Below are 23,854 nucleotides of genomic sequence, written 5' to 3' on the forward strand. Positions count from 1 at the left end.
ACCTTTTAAATCATACTCGTTGTACATCTTTGGACAATGTACATGTTTTCAATAAGCCTTTTTATGTTATTTTAAATTGTTTTACATGTACTGTAAATCAGTTTTTGTTTGCTGTGTCTGTTTTTGTGATTCTGTGTAACTTGTGTACTGTTGCTCCAGGGCTCCCTTGTAAAAGAGATTTGACTAATTCAAATTCAAATTCAAAGTAGCTTTATTAGCATGACTGTAGGTACAGTGTTGCCAAAGCACAAGCAAAACAGCATAAAATTTTTTATAGTAACAATTTTAACATAAGGAACATTGACAGCATTAAGGAAAAAAGTAGCATGTAACATGAAAAAATACATGTACACATTCACTTTCTTTCTTTTTTCCGTACACACACACAATTGCATGTACACATATACATACATAGATAGTCTATGCATTTAATACATTGGGCTAATACAGACATTAGGTCGGGCATTGTGGCAAAGTGTCCGACTCCCTGTCCCTCATGTCATGGCACGCTGCAACGTATTTGGCAGCCAGCGGAGCAGCCAGTCCTTCTCCTAGCAGCTGGGCCACTTTATCACAGTCTTTAAGTGAGCTAAAATTTGCAATTTTGTTTAAAAATTGTAGAAAATATCCTTTTCTTATCTGTTCAAACTTTGGACAGTATAGGAGAAAGTGCATCTCTGTCTCAACCTCACCAGTCGTACAGTGACCACAGAGCCGCTGCTCTCTTGGAAGCCATGCTTGTTTGTAGCGGCCTTTCTCTACGGCGAGGCTGTGGTCACTGAGCCTGTACTTGGTAAGGATTTGTCTCTGCTTTGTATCTCTGACGGTGGAGAGGTACTCTGCCAATTCATAATCTCTTTTTAGTGATAAGTAGCATTCTAGTTTGGATTGAGATTTTGTTTGATCATCCCAATGTTCCAGATAGTTTTTCTTACTTTGATTCATAATTTTTTTGACTTTGATGTGATTTTGGGAAGCAGTGCTGATTCGAGGTGGATTAGTATTAGTTAACTTCAGGACCAGCTGACAGAGGGGACTGGTTTTAGGGCTGACCTCTTGGGTTGTGATTGCTTGAAACTTTATGGTATTTTCTGGACTGGTTTTCAGATGTAGCCAGAATTTTAGTGATCTTTTTTGTACATTTAAAGCCAATGGGAATCTGCCTAATTAGATGACTATCTCAATGGGACATCACCTGGTAAAATAAAGGATAAATAAAATAAATAAATAAAAAAATCTTCGGACTGTGACAATGTATACACAATTCCTGCCTAAATGGACTATGGACACTGAAGATGACAATTATTTGCAATGTGTTTTGCTTTGTTTTGGGGGGTTTTGTTTACAAAATTCAAAATGATATTTTTTTTACTATGAGAGGATGGCGTTTTTTTTACCTGAACTTTTGGTAATTGTCTTCCTGCTTCTTCCAGGGTTGAGAGTAACGCTTTTGTACTTTTTCAATGACCTCCCTGTGACACACACACACACACACACACACACACAGTCAGGTGTGTATTCCCTGTAGCTCTGACATTAATTGATCTGACGAAGGCATAAACAAAAAGGCCACTTAAGGAGAAACAGTGATGGTGTTCACTCTCACCTGCAGCCTTTACAGAGCTCAGAGGGCCGAGGGCGGCTTTTCTTGTGAGAAGGCGGTCTGTGAGGTTCCACATTGCTGTGGGGCGAACACCAGAGAAATGGGACAGTTGAGTAAATACCATTAATAGAACGTGATAAAATTGGCTCTTATCAAATTTGTCTTTGCTTCATATCATAACAAGGAACTATAGTCTAACAGGTTATGGGTGTGGTTGCTCCAGTTGCTCCACCATACCTTTCATGTTTAATTTTTTATGAAACCAAAAAAAAAAAAAAAACATTGTCTTAACACCATTTTTAAAACAAATAAACTTGTCGGTTAAATGAAATTTTCCCAATTAATTTCCAAATTCTCCTCTAGTATCTTAAATCTTAGATTGCTAAGAATTGGGAGAGGAATCAAGAAATTGAAGCACAAATAGACATGGTGCCTTATGAGACGTATTCACACATACAGCTAGGCCTGTCACCATAAAGCTTTTGCTGGACGATAAATTGTCCCAGAAATTATTGCAATAAACGATAATGTTGTTCTGAGACCATTTTCATCTAATATAATGATAATGGCATAATAATGCAGGTACACCTTTTCAAAGATCAATTAACTTTTATTTCTAAAGAATATTTAACACTGGAACTGGAAGACATTTTAAATATCCACAATAAATGAAAAAAACAACCAACACAATAAATTAAATGGATGTAAACAAAATTGCACTTAAACAAATATGAAACAGTAGGCTCAGACATAAAGAGTGATACATTCCTTAACAGGTAAAACTGCCAGTTAGGACCTTTGTAAACAAAAAGTGCAAAAGGCCATATGCAAAAAGCTTTTAAAAAATAATTTCTCCATAATAAAGCATAAAGTTAAAATAAAGCGAAAGTGAATTGCAGTCAGTAGGCCTAGCGGTTTTTGGCACGGGCGAAGCGGGCAGCCGCCCCGGACGGCATTTTTTCATGACACATGGGGGCGGCACGAGAACTTAAAGCCCATGTTGCAAGTTTAATTTTCCAACGAATTTGTGGTAATTGCTTGTTGGTAATAAACATTTAAACTGTTATTCATGTATTTGATGTTGTTAGGTATCACAAAACAGAATATAACACAAAAAAGTAGGTACTATTTTACAGCGGTTTGTCTCTTTCCCCCAATGCATTGCATGACATCACGTTGGGGAGACAACAGGCGAAAGCCCCGTCTCGGTTCACTGTCCCGGTCACGGTTTCTGCCACTGATCTGGCAAAATATGGCTTTTGGTCTCGACCGAGTCAATGTGTCTTTATTATGTGTATAATAATATTGGGGGGGAAGTGAAAGGCAGCTTGGACGGGGATGCTGTTCGGCTTTTCACAAGTTTAAACAGCTAGCTAACGATACGCCGACGTTTGCTAACGTTAGCCCGCAACAGCATTAGCTTAGACTGCTAGTTAAATACTGGTATTACAACCTGATTACAACTGCCTTCAAAGCTGCGTCCACCTTGTCAACACAAGACATGTGGCGTTAGTGCTCCTTTTGTATCATATTTTTATTGAATGAAATATTAAGCTTCGCTCCTGTTGAGAATATCTAAAAAACGTGTTCGTTCTGATTTCTGGAGGAAGGAGGAGAGGCTGGGGTCGAATTGAAAGTTAAATTAAAGCTGCGAGCAGCGATGGACGGGCCCTTGCGCCTCTGCGCGCGTCAGGGTTACCGGCGGACTCCGCTCCTTGCGACCTGCATTTGCGCGCCACTCAAGCGCCGCAAATCGTCACCAATGAAAAGGGAACTCCCCGCCGAGTTCAACGATACCTCACACAAGACTCTATGTCATACGGTTAGCTGTGAAAAGGGGCGTGACTAAAGCATAGGGGCGGGTCAAACCATCACCAATTAAAAAGGAAGTCTCTGCTGATTTCAATTATACCTCACACAAGACTCTACCTTAGATGGGTCAGCATGTATGAAAGGGGCGTGGCTTAAACATAGGGGGCGGGTCAAACCATCACCAATGAAGAAGGAAGTCTCTGCTGAGTTCAATGATACCTCACACAAGTGTTTACATCAATCGGGCCATTAATAATAAAAGGGGCGTGACTTGAACAAAGGGGGCGGGCCAAACCATCACCAATGAAGAAGGAAGTCTGTGCTGAGTTCAATGATACCTCACATAAGACTCTACCTTAAACAGGTCAAAAGTTATGAAAGGGGCGTGGCTTAACCATAGGGGTCGGGTCAAACCATCACCAATGAAGAATGAAGTCTCTGCTGAGTTCAATGACACCTCACACAAGACTCTACCTTAACGGTTCAAATGTTATGAAAGGGGGCGTGGCCTGCATAAGTGGGCGTGGTCATATTATAGGGGGCGGCTCAGTATTACACGTAGACCACACATTCTGAGTTTCATGCAAATCGGATGATATTTGTCATATAAGGCAGATTTCCTGTTGCCAGCAGGGGGCGCTATGACCAAAAGTCAATTTTGGCCTGTAGGTGTCCTCAGGCTTGGACCCTTGTCAATCGTGAGAAATTTCGGGCAGATACGACAACGTACACTCAAGTTACAACAACTTCTTTGTTCATCGCTAAACACTCAAAATGGCCGCCACGCCACGCCCACACCGTCTGACGAAAATGTTTTCTTTTAATAACTTTTCATCGTTAACGTGATGAGATGGTACCGACGGATCGGGTACTGACAGAGGAGTTCGTCAAAGTACGACATGTGGAAATGGCCAAAATCGCATTAATTTCGAACATTTAATTCAAAATGGCGGACTTCCTGTTGGGTTTAGGGTATGGCTCTAATGAAGTTTTTTGTACATCTTGACATGTTACATATGTGTACCAAGTTTCGTGAGTCTACGTTAAACGCACTGCAGGGGCTCAATTTTCTTAACTTTCGAGGGGGTGCTAGCGAGCCATTTTTGTGCGCCTAGTCCCGAAACCCTTAAAATACGTAAATTTTCACCAGACTTGATGCGACCGCCAAATTTGGTGAGTTTTTGAATATATTAAGCCCCTAAAAAAGCCAATTAATTTGACGGGAAAAGAAACAATAATAATTCCTTCAGTTTCAATAGGGCCTTCGCCGCTGTCGGTGCTCGGGCCCTAACAAGAGGTTTAATAAAACAACATGAAAACGACAGTCAAAACACAATCAAACATGAAACATAAAATCCTGCAAGCAGCAGACTGCAAAACATGCTTCCCTGTCGGGTCACAGTTAGCAGCCATGCGACATGACAAAACAAATACACTGTAAACAGCGGACTGCAGCAGTTTCCCCTTGCGGGGTCACAGGCTGTAGTCCCGAAATCACCTCAGTTTCCGAATTATATTCCTGTAGAATTGTGGGTCTCTGATTAAGGACACACCTCGGTTTACCCCAGGTCACAGACTAAGGTTGATTATCATGTAGTGCCGATTCTACAGCAATATGCATTTTCTTTGTTCTAATCACATCTGGCCTAGCAGGGAGTGGCTCTCGTTGTTTAAACAATAAGTCTTCTAAAGCATTTACATTCATGCTAAATAGCAGCCATGACTTAATCAATTCTTTAGAAGCTTGAGAAGGTGTGAGCCAGACAAATGCTGATTAGGCTTAATCAGTATTGAAACATTCCTTCACTCGGTCACACAACAGTTTACATTTTTAAGTTACATGTTTTTACCTAAAAGTATATTGTACTAAACATAAGCATGTTTTTAACTTTTTTATCTTCAACACAGGCTATAGTTAGCCTGTACGTATGCTAGCGCGATTAGCTAACGTTGCGTAGCCAGCCAGCAACTTCGGCAATCGGCAGTAGTTTCGGCGAGCTAACCGCGACAGTATGTTGCCCACAATCAACTTCTGCTGCTAAAAGCAGTCAATCTGCAGTGATGTTTTGAAATGGAGACACATGGATGTGTTAGCTGTTGAGGTTAGCTCGCCGAACCTGCTTGCTGGCTATGCAACGTTAGCTAATGTCCGCTAGCATACGTACAGGCTAACTATAGCCAGTTAGCTTTGTGTGTAACTAACTAACTAACTAACTAACTAACTAACTAACAAAAACCATCGCGTAGGAGCGAAGTTTAACGTTTAATTCAATAAAGTTATGGTACAAAAGGAGCACTAACGCCACAAGTCTTATGTTGACAACGTGGACGCAGATATAGGAAACTCCGAAGGCAGTTGTAATATTTACCTAGCCGGCTATACTAGGCTAACGCTGTTGCGCTAACGTTAGCGAAACGTCAGCGTAGCGTTAGCTAGCTGTCTAAACTTGTGAAAAGCTGAACAGCATCCCCGTCCAAGTTATAAATAAACACCAGACAAATATGTTGCTAGTAGGCTACCATCAAAACGTGAGATATCTAATCATGATATCAATCATATCTATGTGTTTACAACCATCGGGGGATTTCACAGGTGGGACTGGCAAGTTAGCACATAGCTAGCATGATGCCTTGTATTTTTTAGATCTAGATAAGTTTAGCGGTACTTATCTGAACTAACGACATGATCACTGTCACTAGATATAAATAAAACGTTGACTTTCACTTGGTGCTATTCACGGACAGTAAAAAACCCTCTTCCTCATCCCAGTCAGTCAGCATAGTTCTAGTACCAGGCTGATACACGTCTCCCCAACGTGACGTCATCACCGAATTGCGGGAAAAAAAACACTAATACCAAAAACGACAAAAACCTGACAAAAACTGGCCTTTAAGACTATTTGGAGACATTTTTAACAATGATATACATTAAGTGCTATATGTACCTATTAATCAACAGTGGTGGTTAACCTGCAACATGGGCTTTAAAAAAAACTGTATTATCTGTCATTTCACCGTGTGGGGAATTGGCAAATTGGCACCCCTGCTTGCTGAGAAGGTACCGTGCTGCACAGAGAAGCTGTGAGAAGGGGAGGGGGGAGCGGGGGACATTTCACCTCTGGGTCGAACGGGTTGCTGGGCATAGGCACCGATACCATTGGTGCTCCACTAATACTGAGCACCCACGAAGCTGATCGCGGTTATGTGTCACTTTTCATCTCCAATCCTATCCTGAGTTGAAAGAGCCTACTTTAGGCTATGGCTTTATTATCGAGTTGATAGGTGTGTGTGTGTAATCCGTTCATTCATTATTTGGTTTTCAAACCAAAACAGAAAAAACAAAACATTTTATGTTTTCTTTGTTTTTATGTATTAAAAACCAGAACAGAAAAACAGAAAAACCAAAACACAAAAACCATGTGTTTTTTCTTTGGTTTTTCTGTTTTAAAAACCAGAACGGAAAAACTGAAAAACACAAAAAACAATATATTCTCTTTCTGTTTCTAATGATTATAATAATGGTTGGTCGTCTAGGTGATGTGAGCCCGCCCACTATCAGACCCAGTTTCATCTGCTCCTCCGCGCCCACTCAGACGCAGTTTTATCTCCCACCTGAGAGCAAAGCAGAAAATGGAAACGTTTATTTTATTTCGGGGAAGCCGACGTCTTGGGTTCAAGGCAGAAGACCTAACATCAGAAAAAATCTGAATGATTTTCCAGGTAAGGCTTTTTTATTTAACGTTTGCTAGTTACTTATCTGAATATATTGTTACCTTCTGGCAGTGTAGCTGCTAGCTAGCTTATAGGATTTCTACACCTAGCTAGCTAGCAAGACCAACAAGCTAACAAAATACCCACACGCCATGGCACAATCCTAGGCAAACTTACTGTAAAATAGAACACTTTCCACTTTTCCAAACCAAACCTGAACCTGACCAAATAACACCTAGCTAATTTAATTCCCATAAGGATATTGAATCATTTTATTCTAGCTACCTACCTCACCTTTTCATACATATATGAAAATATCACAGATTCATGTCCCCCAGGTATTGATCCTGATAGCACTATACAAGTGGATGAATCTGAAAATGTTTTCTGCAGGATAACATGTAGTACTAGTATTATTCCAGTAACATGTAGTACTAGTGCTATTCCAGTAACATGTAGTACTAGTACTATTCCAATTATAATCAACAACAGACCATACAAAGTGGTGAAGCCCCTAAGTAATGACTGCAAACATAGTCAATTTAACATCCAGTTCACGCCAGCCACAGCCTGTCCCCAAAGAAAATGAGACGGTGTCTGTTCCTCGACTAAGATCAGTTAAATCAAAGGTAACCAAGAGAGGGGCAATACTTAACAACCTAATTGGAATTAAAACTACCACTGCAATGATAGAAAAGGATAGGAACATTAGATTTGGATTACTAAATATCAGATCTCTGTCTTCTAAAACAGTACTAATAAATGAATAATCAAATTGATCTATTCTGTCTTACTGAAACCTGGCTGGGCCATGAAGAATATATTAGTCTAAATGAAGCAACTCCTCCCAATCATATTAATACTCAAATTCCTAGAGGCTCAGGCCGAGGAGGGGGAGTTGCAGCCATATTTGATTCAAGCCTGTTAATTAATCCTAAACCTAAACTAAATTATAACTCTTTTGAAAGCCTTGTTCTTAATCTTCAACATCCAACACGGAAATCAGTACAGCCAATTATATTTGTTGTTGTCTACCAAGCTCCAGGTCCGTATTCTGAATTTTTATCTGAATTCTCAGAGTTTTTATCATGTGTAGTCCTTAAATCAGACAAAGTACTTATTGTAGGTGATTTTAATATCCATGTGGACGTTGACAGCAATAGCCTTAGTATTGCTTTCAACTCACTACTAGATTCTATTGGCTTCAGTCAGAGTGTGCATGAGGCCACGCACTGTTTTAACCACACCCTCGACCTCGTGCTGGCATATGGTATCAAAATTGAAGATGTATTAGTATTCCCGCAAAATCCTTTATTATCAGACCACTTCTTAATACCCGATTATACGAAATTAGATAAAAGCTACTATACTAGATGCCTATCTGACAGTGCTATAGCTAAATTTAAGGAAGACATTCCAACAGCACTAAACTCATTACCTTGTTTTAATACAACAGAGGACCTTTTTGTAAACTTTCGTCCCTCTCAAATCGACAATTGTGTAGATGGTATTACGGAATGCCTACGGACTACTTTAGACTCTGTTGCTCCACTCAAAAAGAAGAAGATGAAGCAAAGGAAACTAGCACCTTGGTATAACTCCCAAACTCGTAAATTAAAGCAAAACTTGCGAAAACTTGAAAGCAAATGGCGCTCCACCAAAATGGAAGAGTCTCGTTTAGACTGGCAAGAAAGTCTCAAAACCTATAGGAAGGCCCTAAGAAAGGCCAGATCAGACTATTACTCATCATTAATAGAAGAAAACAAGAACAACCCAAGGTTTCTTTTCAGCACTGTAGCCAGGCTGACAGATAGTCACAGCTCTACTGAGCCATCTATTCCTCTAGCTCTGAGTAGTGATGACTACATGAGCTTCTTTAATGATAAAATTATAACAATTAGAGATAAAATTCATCACCTTTTGCCCTCAACTTCTAATGGTTCACCTTTCAACGCAGGACTGCTAGAAAGAACGACTAGACCTGACATATACTTAGACTGTTTTTATCCTATAGACCTTCAACAACTAATGGTAAAGGTATATTCAGCAAAGCCATCTACCTGTCTCTTAGACCCCATCCCAACGAGGCTACTCAAAGAAGCGTTACCCGTGGTAAACACTTCATTACTAGACATGATCAATATGTCTCTATTAACAGGTCATGTACCGCAGTCATTTAAAGTAGCTGTGATAAAACCTCTTCTGAAAAAACCCACCCTCGATCCTGAGGTCTTAGCAAACTATAGACCTATATCTAACCTTCCCTTTCTCTCCAAGATCCTTGAGAAAGTAGTTGCTAATCAGTTATGTGATTTTCTCCATAGCAACAGCTTATTTGAAGACTTTCAATCAGGATTTAGAAAGCATCATAGCACAGAGACGGCACTGGTGAAAATTACTAACGACGTTCTAACTGCTGCAGACAAAGGACTTGTCTCCATACTTGTTTTATTAGATCTTAGTGCTGCTTTTGACACTATTGACCATACAATCCTGTTACAGAGATTAGAACACTTAGTCGGAATTAAAGGAATTGCACTAAGCTGGTTTAAGTCTTATTTTTCTGATTGATCTCAATTTGTTAATGTTAATGATAAATCCTCTAAGTACGCAAAAGTTAAACATGGCGTTCCACAAGGCTCAGTGCTTGGGCCAATTTTATTCTCCTTTATATATGCTTTCTCTTGGTAATATCATTAGGAAACACTCAATTAACTATCACTGCTATGCGGACGACACCCAATTATACTTATCAATCAAACCAGACGAAACAAGTCAGTTAGCTAAACTTCAAGCATGTATTAAAGATATAAAATCCTGGATGAGCTATAATTTTCTGATGTTAAACTGTAAAAAAAAATGAAGTTATTGTGCTGGGCCCTAAACACCTCCGAACTTCATTATCTAAAGATATAGCTACTCTGGATGGTGTTGTCCTGGCCTCCAGCACTACTGTCAAAAATCTAGAAGTTATTTTTGATCAGGATATATCCTTTAACGCCCATCTAAAACAATCATCGAGAACAGCCTTTTTTCATCTTCGTAACATTGCCAAAATTAGGAATATCCTGTCTCAAAGCGATGCTGAAAAACTAGTCCATGCATTTGTTACTTCCAGGCTGGACTATTGTAATTCCCTACTGTCATGTTGCTCAAATAAGTCCCTTAAGACTTTCCAGCTGATCCAAAATGCTGCAGCACGTGTTCTGACGAGAACTAAGAAAAGAGATCATATTTCTCCTGTTTTAGCTACTCTGCATTGGCTTCCTGTGAAATTCAGGATTGACTTTAAAGTCCTTCTCCTGACCTACAAAGCCCTAAATGGTCAAGCACCATCCTATCTAGAACAGCTCTTAGTACCTTATTGCCCCACTAGAGCACTGCGCTCCCAGAATGCAGAGCTACTTGTGGTTCCTAGAGTCTCCAAAAGTAGAATGGGAGCCAGAGCCTTCAGCTATCAGGCTCCTCTCCTGTGGAACCAGCTCCCAGTCTGGGTTAGGGGGGCAGACACCATCACCACTAATCTATTTAAGTACTTTGAACGTTCGGATTTACAGTGTACTCAGAACAATAAAGTTGCACTAATTTACTATTACTAAGTTCATTGAACTTACTTTTTTCAAGGCAATGAGTTTCCATACATTTTTTAAGTAAAGTCAACTTGTTAAAATTAACAGTGCAGGACTTTATCATTATTAGTATGTTATTACTCAATTATATCAAGTTGTCTTAAGTTATGTTTTTAAGTTAATGAAGAACATGTTACACCAACTTGAAAAAATGAAGTTAGTAGAAATGTTTCTAAAACTTTGAGTATACACTACTAATCTATTTAAGTACTTTCAACGTTCGGATTTACAGTGTGTAAACTGAACCAGAAAACAAGTCAGTAACATTAAGTAGTGCTCACTTAAAAAATGTGAGCTAATTAAGTATTTACTTAAAAAAAGCAAGCTTGATTAACTTAAAAACCATGAGCTAATTAAGTGTCATTTACTTAAAATAAACAAGTTGTCTTCACTTAACAAGTATAAGCTTATTGAGTGTTACTTACTCAGAATAAACAAGCTGTGTTCACTTAAAAAAATTAAATTTATTAAGTATTGTTTACTCAGAACAATTAAGCTGCACTAATTTACCATTACTAAGTTCATTGAACTTACTTTTTTCAAGGCAATGAGTTTTCATAAATTTTTTAAGTAAAGTCAACTTGTTAAAATTAACAGTGTACTGAGGAACGAGAAGTGAATTACCTGTATGTGTGAAAACAGCTTTATCTCACGCATCCGTTTAGTGGTTGTTGAATATATAACATTATTATATAGGGGAGAGCCGGGACAGTTGAAACACGTTTTAACTAAACGTAATTTACAAAGCGATCGTATCGCACTGAAAGCTAATATTTTGTCACTAGCAACCTACACCTGTCTTCTGTCAAATACAGTTGCATTTTCAGCTTTGAACAAAACCATTCAGGAATTATTACAGCAAAAGTGGGGTGTGCGTAATATTTCATTTGTCCCTCCTGGTCGGGACGCATGAAACAGCATAGGGGGACGGATGAAACATACAGTTTAAGCCATATAAACTTCCCACAGCTTCAATATTTTACTATATATCATGAATGGTACTCCCAAAAGGTGTTATTTTAGATAGATTGTTGCTGGGCTATACGTCTTTGTGAATATCTTTTAACAACTTATTGCCGTCACCTTGAAGCGTGTATGAAGCGGTTTTTGAAATATCTTGCACTGTGGGTGATTCTGCCATTTTTATAGCTAGAACAGTACGTTTTCTCATTTAAATCATGTTTCTATTGTGGAAAATGTTGTTTCACAGGTTTGTTCAATATATAGCATAATATCATTTTTTCACTCTTTCACAGAGGGCGCCCCCCCAATACAATGATAGGGAAAACACTCAAACCAATATTTACATAAAATTGGCATGAATAATCATAATGGTATACATGCCCGTGTGTGTGTGAGATCTTGTCATTTGTCATCTGCAGATTAATTTTAAGTGGGGGGGGGGATCGATTTAAATCATGAATCAGATTCTTTGTGAAAAAATCATTTTTATTTTATTTATTTATCATATTTATTTGAGGCCATATCGCCCAGCCCTAGTTCCTACTAACACAGAGTATGTTAGTATTGTTTGGCCCTGAAGCCCAAGTAGTTGGGTGAAGTCACTACCTTAATAAATCAAAAAGCAAAAGGCTATGAATCTGAACAAATTTAGGTATTGCCCTTCTCTAGCTGACCATCCCCAAAATGCACCAGAATACAGGAAATCACATCTACCAAATTCAAAATTGTCTGGGGAATACCCCAGACCCCCCCCATCTTTGCATCCAAATTCCCAAATAGAATAGGGGAGGGTCCTTATGCATGTATGTATGTATATGTGCCCCGGGGGGACAGTAGTTCATAAACCTCACTGCATTCATTTATAATGTAACATTATAGCGTGACATTTGTGTCAATAATCGTCAAGCACAGGTGACTCCGCATGGTGGGACGGGGGGGCCCCCCAATCAAATTCTGCTTAGGGCCCCCAAAAGGCTCGGGCCGGCACTGCCCCCCTTAATCATTGTGCTTTACTGGAAAAATGTATTTAGTGCCATACATGGTCCACATGCAAATAATAATAATAATAATTTTAACTGAGACACACACACACACACACACACACACACACACACACACACACACACACACACACCAACTACCACCACACCACATAGGTAAAATGAGAAAACTACATCATAAAACTAACATCAACAGAGATGTAAGTGGAAAGAATACCAGATATTATCCTCTGCCACCACAGCACCAAAACAATTACAATGAAAATGTAACTAAACAGCAAAGCAGCAGAATTCCCTGGATTCACAGTTCAACAGCAAGCTGGTAATCACTTTTATCTTTATAAACCAACAGGTATCCTACGGCATCTGCAGCAGTGCAGAACACCTGGTTTTACTGAGGCAAAATCACAACATCACTACCAGTGGTGGAAGAAGTATTCAGATCTTTTACTTCAGTAAAAGTACTAATACCATACTGTCCTGCATTGAAAATGTTACTTAAGTAAAAGTATGTAAGTATCATCAGGAAAATGTACTTGAAATATTAAAAGTGAAAGTACTGAATGTCGAAAAATCCTCATATTTCTTAAACAAACCAAACAGTACTGTCAATCAACTAGTGTTTAATGGTCTATTCATCTCAGCTGACTTGTAGGCCGTTATATTGTTGGCTAGTTTAGTTTAATCAAACATCACATTTTATAAATTACATGTGTTTTGTGTGCAGAAATCTTAATGTGTAAAGTAACTAGTAACTAAAGCTGTAACAGATGAATGTAGTGGAGTAACTAAAGTAACTAGTAACTAAAGCTGTAACAGATGAATGTAGTGGAGTAACTAACGTAACTAGTAACTAAAGCTGTAACAGATGAATGTAGTGGAGTAACTAAAGTAACTAGTAACTAAAGCTGTAACCGATGAATGTAGTGGAGTAACTAAAGTAACTAGTAACTAAAGCTGTAACAGATCAATGTACTGGAGTAACTAACGTAACTAGTAACTAAAGCTGTAATAGATCAATGTAGAGGAGTAACTAACGTAACTAGTAACTAAAGCTGTACCAGATCAATGTAGTGGAGTAAAAATTACAATATTTCTCTCTGAAATGTAGCGGAGTAGAAGTAGAAAGTGGCATGAAAAGAAAAGACTCAAGTACCTCACTTGGACACAAGTACAGTACTAGAGTACATGTACTTAGTTACATTCCACCACTGATCATTACTGAGACACAAACCACTGTGCAATACACTAAACTGTGAATAAAATAAAAATAAAAAAAAACAGCAGCAGCAGCACATAACTCTGTTATTAACAACAATAATGAAACAGCAGCACAACATGTAGGCTACATATTGTTGCATAATCATCACGCCTTTAGAATTTCTTTTTAGAATTCACATGCAGGATCTGAGTTATAGGTAGTAGAAGGGACGGACTGGGACCATCATGGGGTCCTTTCCATAAAATCATCTCTCAATGCAAATCAAACCAGTTATTAGGCTAACTGAAATAAAACCATGCCAATCTCTAGGTATGGTGAAGGGTATGTGATGATGTGGGGGTATGGTGAAGGGTATGTGATGATGTGGGGGGGGGGCTTTTAATTCAAAGGCCAAGGGAACTTTATCAGGATGCATAGTACTCTTGATCCATGAAATAACTGGCCTTTCAAAATAATAATCTGCCTGCCTCTATGGCAATTTAACATAGGGGTGTACTGTCCCCTGTATTTTAAGGAAGAACATTTATTTATTTACGATACATTATTCATTCACAAAGATAATTGGTGTACTTAAAGATTGGATTTTTTTAATTAAGGATTAAGATCAATTTCCAAAAGATGATTTTTTTATTCCTCTTTTTAGTCATATTTAGCATGGGTGTCCTAATTTTTTCACATGACTGTAAGCTGACATAAGAGGACCATTTTCCTTTACATGTATCTCTCAGTTATATTTAAAAGACAGAAAAGGGCATCGTTGGAATAACTAAAGTCTTTGTTGACGACACGGTCAAAAATAACTGATGTGTCAGGATAGGCCACTGCAAAATCGTCTTCGGCCTGGTTCCTGTCTTCCTCTGTTCAAAACGGGTCCACACCAAAGATCGGCTCCCTGGTGAGTGAGGATCCAAAGTCCTGCTCGTACCTGTTTGCCACAACAGTTGCAATGGGTAGAAGGGCCTCAGATATTTTTGCTGGGCATCCTCCTGCAGCTAGGACATTAGGTATTCCTCGGCCTAATAAAGAAAAAAAATGAGAGGATTCATTCACAACGTGTTCTTGGCATACCTGGAATCCTATGTGCATTCCATGTCTGCACAACCCTGTTTACGCCAATCTGGCTTAATTGGCCCACAAAGTTTGAGACACAGAATTTTATGGTGTTGTCCTGCATGCTAATGGCCTCTTGGTCAACCAACAGCACTAAGGCCTCCTTTAGAGGGTAGTTGACTCTTTGGTTGATTTCCGGCCAAATCCGTTCCACTCTTAAGTTCTGTTATGAACATGACATATAGGGAAAATATGTGAAGAGGCTGAGATGCAGCTCAATTGCAGCTCAGTTGCAGTCTACAAGAAGCTGATATTATTTTACTTTTATTTTTCTAAATGACATCACCAGGTAGGTTATCAGGTTGGAACTAAAATGCACAGACTGTTGCCTTGAATTTGTAACAGAATTACACTTGCCGTGGACGATGTGGACTGGATGTAGGGCTGCAGGTTGAGATTATGTCTGTGCCCAGACAGGATTTCCTGCATGTACAGTGATAAATAAAACTCCTTCCCATGGTCAACCCTCACTTGGTCCCACATCCCATGGGTCAATACTGCATGTCTAAAAAGTAATAACATGCATCAATATATAGCCTATGACACGTCCAGATGGTGGTATTGAACAATGAATCACACTAAATGAAATGTTGAACATCTAGCACAGAGACATTCACTTGGATGAGCCTTACAAGACAGTATGGCAATATTATTTGCTTTCAGGTTGCCTACTCACTTGTCATCATATATGCATAAGTTGTTCTTCACTGGCATGGTAGAATTTGCCACAAATTTGCTACTGAAGCCATCCACTGCAACTACATGTGTCACGCCAAACATTCCCAGCTTTTCGTTCTGGTCCATATGCAGTTTATGACCCATGTTTTCAGCGTGGTAGGGGATGGGGTTCAGATTACGGGCACCCTTAATAAAAAAAGAAGTTAAGATATAGGCCTCCACTTCAATACGTTTTTTAAAATGTTAATTTCCGAACATATAACATTACTTACGTTTCTTCGCATTTTGTTGTATGGCTGATGAACGTCTCTTAAAATGTTCCCAACTCTGGTTTCTCCCGCATGCACACCAATCGCGGACAGGTACCCTGTCATAAATTTTTGTCCAAAGGATGGACCCGTCTGTTGAAGTAGATTAACTTTAGATTGATATTCTATGGCATTCAGTCTGAATCAGAACAATCAAGGTAGGCCTAGCTACTGTGTGTGGGTTGGTGTGTGAGGGGGGTTAGCGTCTAGCTAACTTGGCCTTACAAAAGTCACGGGCATTGTTTTCTACTGAATTCTCGTCTAAATTAATCATATAAAGACGAGAAAGTGAGGGCTACAATATACATGTGAGTGTAAGTTTGAGACCAAATGCGTGTGTCTCATAGGCTACTATTTTATTCTATTTTATTATTTTTATTTAAGTTCTTATACTCAATGGCAAGCTATACAGCCATAGCAACCAATGTAAACAAACCTAGCAACTGATAAAGTTGATGTAGGCAGCTGCATGGAGATGGCTAGCAAGCGAGAACATGTCAAATACCCCAAAACCAGCCTTAATAATAATTCAACATAATAGCCACAAAGTAAAGAATACATAGGCCTCGTGTGTGTGTTTTTCCACATCAATCTGGTTTTCGACCAAACTTTTCGACCACCACTGCTCTTCTAAAATTCACAAACGACATATTGTCCTCATCAGACAATAATATGCTGACAGGTGCTATATTTATTGATCTTACCAAAGCTTTTGATATGGTTGACCATTATCTTCTCTTAGACAAATTACATGCTATTGGTCTTTCTTCAGACTCTTTATTATTTTTTAATTCTTTTCTTCATCATAGAAGTCAATGTGTTGCTTTTCAAGGCACCCAGTCTGGCTTTAAAATCATTGATAAAGGTGTTCCACCAGGTTCATCCTTAGGCCCGCTCTTATTCTCGATCTTTATTAATGATTTTCCGCAAATGTGTACTGACAGTTTAATTCACTTATATGCAGATGACACCGTAATATATTCATCCAGTTCTGATATTTCACAAATCCAATTATCTCTTCAATTGGACTTTAATCTAGTTCAAAAATGGTTTTATTCTAACAAACTCCTATTGAATAGAAAAAAATCATACGCTATGTTGTTTTGCACTAGACCTAATTCTTTGCCTATATCTAAATGCTGGTCAGTTAGTTTTCTTGATAAAACAGTTTTAACAATAGTTGAAGAGTACAAATATCTTGGTCTTTGGCTTGATAACCAGCTCTCCTTCAAACCTCATATAAATTCAATCTGCAAGAAAATATATGGCCAATTGAAGTCACTTTATCACTCTGTAGATTGTTTTTCACAACAGGTTCAAAAAAGAATTATAACTCATTTGATACTTCCAATAATTGATTATGCCGATATCATATACGGGAATACCACAGATTCAAATCTTCGTCCTATTTCTGTACTTTACAATAGTCTTTGCAGATTTGTGCTTAGATGTCCTTATAGAACTCATCATTGCCAAATGTATGAGTCTTTGAACTGGCTGGCTCCCAAGTCAAGAATGCAATTCCACTGGTTACTACTTATTTTTAAGTGTATTCATTTCCATTTCCCTCCTTATTTGAAATGTCTTTTAGTTCCTTTTAATACACAGTACAATTTAAGGCATATGAATCAGCTCTTCTTTTATGTACCCAGAATTAACAAAGAAGTAGGTCGTCGTGCATTTAAATTTAAAGCACCATCAGACTGGAACAATCTCTCTCGTTCGCTCAGATCTATAACTTCCTTTTATGTTTTCAAATGATCTCTTTTTACCTATTTTCAAACATCCTGTTCCTGTTTCTGATCCTTCTTGTTTTTCTCATATACTGTATATGTTTGCAGTTATGTACCTGCATGTGATAGTGAAGTGCATAAATATATTTATACCTTGTTTCTGTAACTGCATTTTCACAGATGGCTCACTGATTGACTTTGATTTTGGTATGGGCTAAAGGAAGGGATTAGGTTTGTGGGAGCATTGTTAGTGAGTGTGTGTATATGAATGTGAATGTTGTTGTATTTAAATGTTTGTTATTGTCTAGTGTTGTATTTACTTTAATGATGATTCTCCATCTTGATGTTTTCTTTTGTATCTTAAAGGACCCCCTCGAAAATGAGATGGTGCATCTCAAGGGGTTATCCTTGAAAATAAAATAAAAATAAATACCTGGTTGATTGCAGACATAACTGCTAACTCCAACTCCTCGTTTGAGATGACGTTCCTCCTCCTCAAATTGTGCTCTGCGCAAAACCGCCTCACGGTCATGACCGAGCACCGTGAGGCACCGACGCGCTGTAGGGCGGTGGAGATTTGTTCGTGTGTTTTCCCACTCTCAAATAATTTGTGTATGTACTCTGTGTACATCTCTAGAGCCATCCTTTATCGCTACTCGCTAGCTTCTAGCTACTGAAATAATTGCTGTGCAGTCTGGTAACGTTAACGTTAGTCTAGAGTGGCCCGCGAAATTACAAATCCCACTATCGTCACCCCAAGACCTGCCCTACGAAGCAGCTTGATTGCTTGGTTAGGCATTTGACCTCAAGTGGTTAAGGTTAGGATTGCGGATTGGTCAGGGGGTTACGTTACCTTGCGTAGGCATGGACGCCTGGCCAATAAATGCCAGAGCCATATCAAAGGGCGGTTTTTCCGTTCTGGTTTTTAAAACAGAAAAACCAAAGAAAAAACACATGGTTTTTGTGTTTTTGTTTTTGTGTTCTGGTTTTTAATACATAAAAACGAAGAAAACATAAAATCTTTTGGTTTTTCTGTTTTGGTTTGAAAACCGAATAATGAATGAACATTCACGGATTATTTTGGTTTTTTGAAATTCCTTTTTTTATTTCTCCGTTTGAATTTATACATTAAAAGAAAGACAGGCTGGCCACGTGACCCGGAAGTAATAGTAAATAATGCCTAAAAAAATAAAATCCAAGCTTTTAGAACGGTCATAATATGCAGCACTAACGTTATACCAGAGTAACGTTAGAATAAAAAAAATCAATCAATAAATAGGCTTATATAACCTGGACCGAAAGAAATATGTTAGCAACAGTAGTTTATTACAGTGATTTAATATCGTGCCTTCCACGTACACATCACCAGTCACGTTTAATGAGCGCATGCATTGTTTGGTTAAATACAGTTGGTTTAGTTAACCTAGAACTTATTGTGTGTGCAGAGTTGTTACTGTTAGCACCATATTATATAATTATATAATATATATATATATATATATATATATATATATATATATATATATATATATATATATATATATATATATATAAATTAATATTTAATGTGGTTTCCACCGTAATGGACCAAACTGTTCCCCCTTTCTACCAGCAGGGTAGGAAGGTAAATATGGTGCAAAAGGTGAGAGCTTGTAGAATACAATGTGAGAACTTGCAGAACAAAAAATCTGATCTTGTATGTTAAATTTGCACTTATATATCACACACGTGATCTGAATTTGAAGTCGCAGAAAAAATATTCACAAATGTGTAGATTGATATTTGCATGAACACAATGACAGATGCAAACTTGTAATGCAACATTTCCTTGTGTACTTTATTTCTTTTTACTCAGGTTCATTTTCCATCACAACCACAACTCAGTGATTACAACCTATCACTGCAACTTCACATATGTGCTCTCTCGCATCACAAAGTGGCAAATCTGCACCTCGACTTTTGCAACACTTCTTGCGATACATAGGATAAGATAAGATAGGAGATCCCATAGGAGAAATTTGTCTTGGGCACTCGAGAGAACAAGATGGCGACACATCACGCATAACACACAATAAACATACAATTAACCAACTTACAACATAGTCATAACATTTCCTCATGCTTCAATAAACATTTGGTGCAAAACTAATTTGTAACTGGACTGTGTCTGTGGAGCTCTGAGCCAATGGAACGGGGAAAGCAGGGTTTCTATCGCCAGATGAGGGACAACTCTGTCCGGCTTAAGAGCTAGCATGGAAGCTTAGTGGAATAGCAAGCTAGCGTTAGCCAACCAACCAACCAGCCTGCTTCTAAATAAATACCTTTTTATTATCTTAACACTTTTTAACAGTGTTAAGAATTAACTAAAAGACGTGTTCGTTCTGATTTCTGGAGGAGGAAGGAGAGGCTGTGGTCGAATTGAAAGTTAAGCAAAAAGTTTAATGAACTGCATGAAAACGACAAGACAAAACACAATCAAACATAAAACACTAAAACACTGCAGCTGACAGCGGACTGATCTCATGCTTCTCCTTGCGGAGTTACAGAAGAAAAGTCATGTGACATGACAAACAAATACACTGTAAACAGCAGACTCCAATTGCTTCCTCTTGCGGGGTCACAGATTGAAGTCCCAACATCACCTCAGTTTCCGAATTATATTCCTGTGGAATTGTGGGTCTGTGATTAAAGACACACCTCTGATTTTAGGTTTACCCCAGGTCACAGACAAAGGTCGTTTCACATGGTAGTGCCGATTCTGTCTAATCACGTCTGGCCCTGCAGGGAGTGGCTCCCCAAAACCAGAAACAATAGTTACCTTTCCTGTGGGGACAATGAGTCTTCTTCATATGCTAAATGTCAGACATGACCTGATCAATTCTTTTGAAGCTACAGACGGTGTGAGCCAGACCAATGCTAATCAGTGTAGTTATTTGATTAGATCTAGCAAGTACATTGTTTTTAAAACACAAGCCGGGTTTTCACTTTTTAACTTCAACAACAGTCAAACTGAAACACTGGCGGTGAGCTCCAGGTCCTGCAGCCGCAGACGGACTGTCACCAGTGGGGATTGGCCAGCGTAGCAACGTTACTATTGCCAGAAAGCTTTGCTGCCGACCTCGACCTGCAGTCGGAGCTCCAGCGGGACACGGAGAGCCCCGCACCCAGTAGCTTTTTAATTAAACGTAATTTACAAAGCGATCATATCGCACTGAAAGCTAAATATTTTGCCACTAGCAACCTACACCTGTCCTCTGTCAAATACAGTTGCATTTTCAGCTTTGAACAAAACCGTTCAGGAATTATTACAGCAGAAGTGGGGCGTGCGTAATGTTTCATTAAATCCCCCTCTGGTCGGGACGATTGAAACAGCATAGGGGGACGAATGAAACATACAATTTAAGCCATATAAACTTCCCACAACTTCAATATTTTACTACATATTATGAATGGTACTCCCAAAAGGTGTTATTTAGATAGATTGTTGCTGGGCTATACGTCTTCGTGAATATCTTAACAACTCATTGCCGTCACCTTGTAGGCTATGAAGCGCGTTTTTTGAAATATCAAGCACTGTGGATAATTCTGCCATTTTTATAGCTAGAACAGTTTACGTTTTCCCATTTATATCATGTTTCTATTGTGGAAAATGTCGTTTCACTAGGTTTTTACGTGGGTTAGGTCACTGCACATCCAAATAAAGTGCCCTTAACAACCCATCAGTCTAGGATAACGGCCTAGGATAACGGGAAAACTCACCGACGTATAGCCCAGCAACAATCTATCTAAAATAATACCTTTTGGGAGGACCATTCATGATATGTAGTAAAATATTGAAGTTGTGGGAAGTTTATATGGCTTAACTGTATGTTTCATTCCCCCCCCCACCATGCTGTTCAATCGTCCCGACCAGGAGGGACAAATGAAACATTAGGCTACGCACGCCACACTTGCTGTAATAATTCCTGAACGGTATTGTTCAAAGCTGAAAAGGCAACTGTATTTGACAGAGGACAGGTATGTTGCTAGTGACAAAATATTAGCTTTCAGTGCGATATGATCGCTTTGTAAATTACGTTTATTTAAAAAGTATTTAAACTGTCTCGGCTCTCCCCTATAGTGCTAACAGTAACAACTCTGCACACACAATAAGTTCTTAGGTTAACTATTACTGCATGCGCTCATTAAACGTGACTGGTGATGTGTACGTGGAAGGCACGATATTAAATCACTGTAATAAACTACTGTTGCATTTCTTTCGGTCCAGGTTATATAAGGGTCTGTGTACGTTTTGATAGTTTGTTTTTTCGTTTGAATCACAAAACAAAATAACGAGAAACCAGCTGTTTTTCGTTTGTCGTTTCAAACCAAAAACAAAGAAACGGTAAAAAAAGAGCCGTTCTCCGTTTTTGGTTTCTGAATCCAAAAACGAAAAACGACTAAACCAAATTCAAATAACGGTCCGATTTTGGTTTTTTGAAATTCCTTTTTTTTATTTCTCCGTTTGAATATCTACATCAAAAGAAAGACAGGCTGGCCACATGACCCGGAAGTAATAGTAAATAAAGCCTATAAAAATAAAATCCAAGCTTTTAGAACGGTCATAATATGCAGCACTAACGTTATACCAGAGTAACGTTAGAATAAAAAAAATCAATCAATAAATAGGCTTATATAACCTGGACCGAAAGAAATATGTTAGCAACAGCAGTTTATTACAGTGATTTAATGTTGTGCTATCCACGTACACATCACCAGTCACGTTTAATGAGCGCATGCATTGGTTCAATACAGTTGGTAATAGTTAACCTAAAACTTATTGTGTGTGCAGAGTTGTTACTGTTAGCACTATATTATATAATTAAATTCATATTTAATGTGGTTTCCACCGTAATGACCAAACTGTTCCCCTTTGTGCTATTTAGAATATTTATTTATTTGGCACACACATATATATATATATATATATACAGTACAGGCCGAAAGTTTGGACACACCTTCTCATTCAATGTGTTTCTTCATTTTCATGACTATTTACATTGTAGATTCTCATTGAAGGCATCAAAACTATGAATGAACACATATGGAATTATGTACTTAACAAAAAAGTGTGAAATAACTGAAAATATGTCTTATATTTTAGATTCTTCAAAGTAGCCACCCTTTGCTTTTTTTGATAACTTTGCAAACCCTTGGTGTTCTCTCAATGAGCTTCATGAGGTAGTCACCTAAAATGATTTTCACTTCACAGGTGTGCTTTGTCAGGGTTAATTAGTGGAATTTTTTCCCTTATTAATAAAAATAATATATATATATATATATATATATATGTATATGTATATATATACATATATATATATTATAACAACAACATAATTGCACAAATCCTTCATTAGAACATTTGAAAAACATTTGAGAGGGGGGCGCTCAAAGGGGGTCTCGCCCGGGGTGTAATTCAATGTAGAACCGCCTCTGATTGCAGTCTATGTCCACAGCTTTGTCCACAGTCTATGTAGCAACAGCACAGAGTTTAGTTAATACTGTTTTACAACAAATGCGACATACCGACTCAGGTTAAGTGGTTCACCACGGTCATTCGGTTTGAATCCGAAGTGCTCCTATACTGCAGCTGTCGCATTTTTATTCCTCCAACTCTCAACTAGCATTTTCTCTGGCTATACTCCTCACGCCAAAGTCATTTCACACTCAAAGTGACAGGAAGTGACACACTTACTTGTTGTCAACCATGTACCAGATGAAAGTGGTCAGCAGGCTCCCCAAACAGAAGAGAGTGATCACCAAAAATGATGACTTTAAGAGCTGTCCCTTCATACCTCTCCCCACCTGCTATCCTCACTGCACTTCACCTGTTAGCCCCCTCGCCTTCTGTTCTCCACACTCTCTCTCTTTGGCCTCTCTGCTGTTTTCTTTTTTCTTTAACCTCTTCCTCATCCCCGTGCGTGCCTGTCTGGTTTTATACAGTGTTGCTCTGCCTCCTTGGGTAAACGAGAGCACGCCTCCTCAGGTATTAATCTGTCTTCTGCTTGTTGTTTGAGTAAGTCCTGTCTTCTGTGTACCTCTACT

At 38.6% G+C, this 23,854-nt stretch overlaps 1 protein-coding gene across 1 annotated transcript in view; it reads right to left on the minus strand.

The window, feature by feature from the left end:
- Positions 1-23,854, minus strand: part of LOC114569463 (alpha-2,8-sialyltransferase 8E) — a 51,419-nt gene that overhangs the window by 22,722 nt on the left and 4,843 nt on the right. Inside the window, exons 2-3 of the mRNA XM_028599278.1 lie at positions 1,607-1,681; positions 1,398-1,472 (exon numbers count right to left, since the gene is read on the minus strand). Of these exons, the coding sequence (XP_028455079.1) occupies positions 1,398-1,472; positions 1,607-1,681 (150 nt within the window). The remainder of the gene's footprint in view (positions 1-1,397; positions 1,473-1,606; positions 1,682-23,854) is intronic.

The sequence above is a fragment of the Perca flavescens genome, chromosome 15 (assembly GCF_004354835.1).
Source record: "Perca flavescens isolate YP-PL-M2 chromosome 15, PFLA_1.0, whole genome shotgun sequence".
Lineage (NCBI taxonomy): Eukaryota > Metazoa > Chordata > Actinopteri > Perciformes > Percidae > Perca > Perca flavescens.